Genomic DNA, 6,148 nt, shown 5'->3' on the forward strand with positions numbered 1-6,148 from the left:
ATCACCCTGGTTGGTGAAATTGCGGCGTGTACCTGGACAAATAGAGCACCTCTTGCATCGCCAAGCGCTCTACTGTAGGCTCCGTGAATCACCATGAGAGAAATAACTCCCAGATGATCAGCGGCACTGGAATTGGGCTTTCCCTCTTCACCATCTTCCAGACTCGCAAACAACGACGCGACGAGAAAAACTTTCTCACTCACCGAATTCGCGCTAATCAACATCATAATTTACCTAAAAGGGGTATTTCCCTGAGTATGGACCATGTCATATTCCTTATACACGGACCTAAAACCCAACGATGTTGAGAGCTTATTCCCGTGAGCGGGCTCAGCTTCAGCTTGAATGATGAGCTTCCATTGCATACTTATAAGTACATTCTAAGCCTTTTTAACTGGAGTGGGAGTACTGTAGCACACTTATTTTAAATACAAATCGTGCTTTTTCTTCAAGTAAAACATTATAAATTACCATACCCTACATTGAGAAAAAAAAGAAGATACGCGATCTTTGAAGAGGTGGTGAGCTCCCACGCTTGACAAGCATCAAGAAGGACAAACATGAAGCCGATAATACAGCTACTCTGCTGTTTTCTAAGTGTGACCGCGCTCGTTGTCGTGGCGACCAAGCAACCAACACTCCCAATCGGTAAGTAAACCTTTTGCAATCATCACGACAGTGGTTGATATTGAGACCTTTTAGGTGAATGCGTTGCACAGTTGCCAGCAACTCCTGGCAGTGCCGAGACGACATCATTTCCGTTCCGGTGCCAACTAGCTGCGTTCGGAGCTTATCTACCAGACGAGACCAAAAGTATAAAAATGGTCCTAGCGCCAAACGATAAAATGCTGGGCTGCTCGCAGGTATCGGACAAGAAATTCTCAAATTTTGAGAACACTGCAGTGATTGTTCGTCGTGGCGAGTGCTCATTTCAGGAGAAAATAGTGAACGTGGCGGTTAAGGATGCGGCTTTGATGATACTTGTGAACTCAGAGGATACCCTGATTCCCCTTAGTAGTCTCGAATATGAACATGTTACAACTGCTGCGGTGTCGGTAACACTAAGCGATGGAGAAAAACTGATTGAAATGGTGAAGCGACGTGATGAATTGACTGGGATTGAACTGAAGATAGAGACTATAAGTTTGGCTAACCAAGCGCGTACGAGGCTCCAGTTTTTGGTGGATATCAATGCACCTGTGGCTGTCTACGAGGAATTCAAGTATGTTATGGAGCAACTTGAGCCAATGGTGGGGACGCTGGATGGATTGCTGTCCATGATATGGACAGAGGAGTATGAAAGAGTTGGTACCGTTCACAGCGACGCTGAAGCGAAGGAGTTAATGGAGTTCTTGCCATTCTGCGTGAAGCAGCTTTCTAAGTGGAGCTTTGCTAGTGAGGCAGCTCTCCATGCTTCTGTAGCTGCTGCAGTTCTGCAAATACAGTTGTGGAATAATGAATCACAGACTGACAGTCGTAAGGAGCGCTTACTTGTGCGAACAGCAGCTCGAAAACTAATGGAATCGGGATACTATTCACATAGTTTTTCTCTACTCCAAAAAATACCAGCATCTTCAGATAATCGTTCCGACACATCGATACAGTGTATGCTGTCATTTCTGAAATTTCTACAAGGAGATGTGATAACAAGCCTGTCTGAAACTTCAGCATGTCAGACTTTGAAATTTGATGCCGGTACTCCAAGTCTGAAAGTGGCGGAAGGAGCGTTCAACCGATTGACTAAATTGGAGAGATCGAGTCACGATGAAGAATGTTTGGGACTTGCAGCGGGACTAGTTAATGACACGAATTTGGCGTTGGCGTGCTGCTACCCCAATGAACGCACAGGGACTCTGTCTCGAGAGTTCAGTAGTGAATTTACGAAGGAATTTTTTCACTCGCTCGTTATGATGGGCGTTTTCTTGGACGAGCTGGGTCCGTTTGAAGAATCTCTGCGTTTCTTTGGTTATGCTGCGCGAATGTGCCCGGGTGATTCAACTACGCTTGAGGTACGAGTACATGCTGACTCAATGTCACAATTACCACATTGCTAACTTGGTGTTGTATGATACTTTAGCTTCGTCAGCTCCTAGCTGTGCCAGTTGTTTTCTCTTCCCAGAACGAATTGGACTTATTCATCGCTGAACTGAAGAGTAAACTGAACATTTTCACTGAAACACTTGCGATAAAACACGAATTGGAAGAACGGGTTGTCTCGCCACTAGAAATCGCTGACGAATCCAACGAAGCAGCTTTAAGTATAACAGGTCCGGTTCTTCGGCCCGAAGAAGCGGCATATCTTCAGTATACCATCACGCCTCCCACCATGTTTATCGGCTACCAGGTACGATCCAAGCGTTATTACCAGCAAGGCTGTGTCTGACGGAATTTTATGTCTCGTGCTCAGGGTGTCGATGTTCTTCCTATTCAAGAGGCTATAAATCGACTTCGATCTCTAGTCTACCCAAGTCTCACTTCCTCCTTTGAGCCGCAAAACCCTGACCGATCTGAAGAAACACTAATACCAGGTGATGACCACAAACGTCGGCGGGTTGGTTTTATCTCTTCCTGGTTTCGAAGCCATTCGGTTGGTAAACTACTGCTTGGCGTCGTTCAAAATCTGGATCGAGCCAAATTCCATGTTATCATTTATCGCTGCGTGCACTTCCTGCGTGATGGTGACAAGATTTCAGAATTATTCAAGCATACAGCAGATGAATACGTCGAATTACCTGAAACTCAAGACCCAGCAGTGCACATTCTTCGACAAGCGCAATTAGATATTGCGATTTTTCCTGAATTGGGCATGGACGAGTGGACAGTTTTACTCTCTCACCATCGCGTGGCTCCCATTCAGTGCGTTTTCTGGGGACATCCGATCACCACGGGTAACCCAAATATCGACTATTTCATTTCTTCAGAGCATTTTGTCTCTGATAATTTCGACGAGCCAACCGAGTCGACGCCGGTTAACGAACAGCTTAAGTTGTCAGGTTATCGTCGGTCATCGTTCTCGGAGCAGATCGTGCTATTCCGTGGTCTCAGCACGATTTTCACTGAGCCCAACCCGCTAACGATAGAGTCTAGAGAGATCACTCGATCTAGACTGTATCTACCAACAAACCGGAGACTTTACGTGTGCCCGCAGGTGAGTGCGTTGTGTTAAATATTTATACGGTGTTATTCTAACTATTCGCTAAAAAAAATGCAGACATTGATGAAACTTCATCCAGCGTTTGATGAAGCGTTGGCCAGGATTTTGGAGCGTGACAACAAGGCCACCATCGTCTTGTTGGCGTCCAATACGCAATTAGTCTGGATGGAGAAGGTGCGGCGGAGATTTCGACAGCGTTTTGGACGGGTAAAGAATTCAAACTGTTTGATATTTTTTTTTATCTATACGATGAATCTGACGCGTGTTTGTATCGAAATGAAGAACCATCGGCTAGTGCTGTTCTTACCGACGCTACCTTTTACCGAATTTCAGGCGTTGTTAGCACATGCTGACGTTGTACTCGACCCCTTTCCATTCGGAGGCGGCGTCACGACACTGGATGCGCTACATTTGGGCATGTAAGGATCTGTTGTATTCCTCTGATATTATGAAAATCCAACTGGATAACGGGATATTTGTAACCAGCCCGGTGATAACACTACCTGCTGCACAGAGCGTTGTCCACCTCGCTGCTGGATTTTTGCGCTACATGAACGCTTCTGATTGTATTGCAAAATCGCTCGACGAATATGTTCATCTAGCTGTGAGCGTTGCAATGGACCACCAGGATATTCGGAAGCGGTTGCTGCTTCATCGCAATGATATTTATCAAGATGTAAGTACCATCGACGATTGGAACACGTTTCTAGACACTGTCTACCCTCTGCACTGAAGACTGAAATAATTTTCAGCTAGTAGAGTTACCAGGACTATCTTATCTCTTATATAATTTGTTTTTCGAGTGGGTGTTAAAAAATAAACTCACTTTGGATAAACTTGATCAAAAAAAAAAAAAAATGTAATCGGTCGGGACAAATTATATGTGGGACTACATGTCCAGAACAAGAGCTTCTACGTGGCATTACGATTAATGCGAACGATAGCACGCTCTCATTTGCGTTTGAAGACAACTTGCTTGCACGCCAGAAGGAGATCTAACATACCGATGATTGGTTTCTAGATAAACAATGTATGTATGTGATTTCAACTTGCCTCTTCCAACCATTTCACAAGTGCGGTGACCTTGCGGTAAGTACAAGTAGACCATGCTTTGAGGTAGCCTATTGATTTTTGAGTGTAAATGCTTTCTCAGGCTTCAACGGCTCGTTGTGCGATACAATATATAAGAGTAAAACTGGGTAAAACTGACCCCAAAAATGTGTCGATGAACGGACCCCACGAAAAGTTTTTCTACCTGCTATTTTTCTCTAGGTACTTTCTCTTGGATAATTGATAATCTGCGTTTAGACGGCCTTTTGGGCGAGTTTATACTGTTTTAGTTTTATGTTGCATTACCAATTGAATAAACTACCTTTATAAGCGACAGTATAGTGACGCTTCTTCTTTAGATCACGGAATGTCCCGCTCGTATGCACTCGCGAGTCCAATCAGCGACAAGCCTACAAAGAGAAAGTGCGTAGCTAGCAATCCTGCGAAGGTTCGCGACCAAAGCCTGTTAGCCCTTAAAAAAAAAACTATCAGATACGGACAATCCGGCGCCGGAATATGCTTTAAAAATGATACTCTTGCTCAACATTCAGCTTTCATTTGACGTCAGCTGAATGTTGAACGAGATAACATCGATCCACCGAACGTTAAAGCTCGTTCTAAGAGACAATACCAGTCTTCGACTCTTGAACTTGAACCGAAGCTTGACACACCAAGTGCTACTATGTGACGTTCTTGGGGCCTGCCAAACGGAAGAAGCAGTCGTTGGCGGCCTTGGCGAAGAGAGTCGAAGTCGAAGGCGGTGGCGAGTCGGAGGCGGAGTCAAAGGTAGCAGCGGCGGCGCTCCAGTCGAGGTCTTGATTGAAGGTTAAGGTGAACAGAAGAGGCAAAATGAGAAGTGATTAATCACTTAGAGTTGGCGGCGGCAAGCTAGTAGCTGCCGCACAACCAGTAGTTCTTGGCAACCGGATATTCACGCACGTATCCAGGTCCCATCCTAAAAACTGTCTTTCTCAAATCCTGTTTTATCTGTAGCTATCAATGAAAACCTACGAATCATAATCTTATCTTGGTCGGAAATTTCGCACAGCGTCCAATAATCACAATTTCCGGATGGAAACTTGATTGCTGCAAATCCACGTGATTTTGGACCAATAGGATTGTAAAAGACACGCAATTTTAAGTTTACGCCGAGCAGAATAATCTGACCAGCTGAACTCAAATATTCGGCGTGGCTGGTCACTACCATGCTATGGGAGTGTATGTATGTATGATTGTATGTATGTATGTATGTATGCAGTTTTTCATTGTTGAACTTATTCTTCAGAAGCCTTTCGTAATTATTGATATTGTTTTGTTCCAAGGCAACATAGCGCATCACTCACGAGTGAAATACACATAATATTTTCAACAAATCGAAGTATGTTTGCGTCATGTTCTCGCAATCTAATAAGCTAATAGTCGTAACAAACAAATGAGCTTGCATCTATGATAATAAATATCTTGAGCCGTTACGTGGCCATTTTGCGAGCCTCTTTCCTAAAGTATACTATACAATACTAGGTCATTTGTTTCTATAAGGACGCGCTTGTGTTATGGGACTACTCAATTATGAACAAATGGGCCCATAAAAGATGGAACCAAAATTTTGGCCTCCATCCATAGTCTTACAGGGCATTGGTCAACTTGAACCAATTGTGGGTGAAGGATCATTTTGGTCGGAGGATATTCAACACCAAACTGATGCCATAGAGAATGAGGATGCTTATTGCGTTTATTGCTCCACCTTTCAGCGAACGTACAGTTAATTTTCAGCTATGGTCAATAGCGAGAGCTATCAGTGATTGTCTCCATCGCCGTTTGTGTCCAAGCATACATCTTTCAAACCGGATCCCGCCGTGGGATGTTTCGAGCCTGGACACCCCGACATTGCCAACATTCTTATAAATATGGAAATAGGCATATAGCCAACTCATACCCCCCCCC

General features: G+C 44.3%; 1 protein-coding gene across 1 annotated transcript; it reads left to right on the top strand.

The window, feature by feature from the left end:
* Positions 1–701: 701 nt before the first annotated feature.
* Positions 702–3,925, top strand: PPTG_08735 (hypothetical protein). Its single transcript, XM_008903463.1, has 6 exons — positions 702–2,009; positions 2,078–2,344; positions 2,408–3,148; positions 3,212–3,361; positions 3,437–3,573; positions 3,641–3,925. Exons 1-6 carry the CDS (start codon positions 822–824, stop codon positions 3,885–3,887), a joined length of 2,730 nt encoding a protein of 909 aa, XP_008901711.1. The 5' UTR covers positions 702–821; the 3' UTR covers positions 3,888–3,925.
* Positions 3,926–6,148: the final 2,223 nt, after the last annotated feature.

The sequence above is a fragment of the Phytophthora parasitica genome (genome assembly GCF_000247585.1).
Source record: "Phytophthora parasitica INRA-310 unplaced genomic scaffold supercont2.16, whole genome shotgun sequence".
Classification (NCBI taxonomy): domain Eukaryota; phylum Oomycota; class Peronosporomycetes; order Peronosporales; family Peronosporaceae; genus Phytophthora; species Phytophthora nicotianae.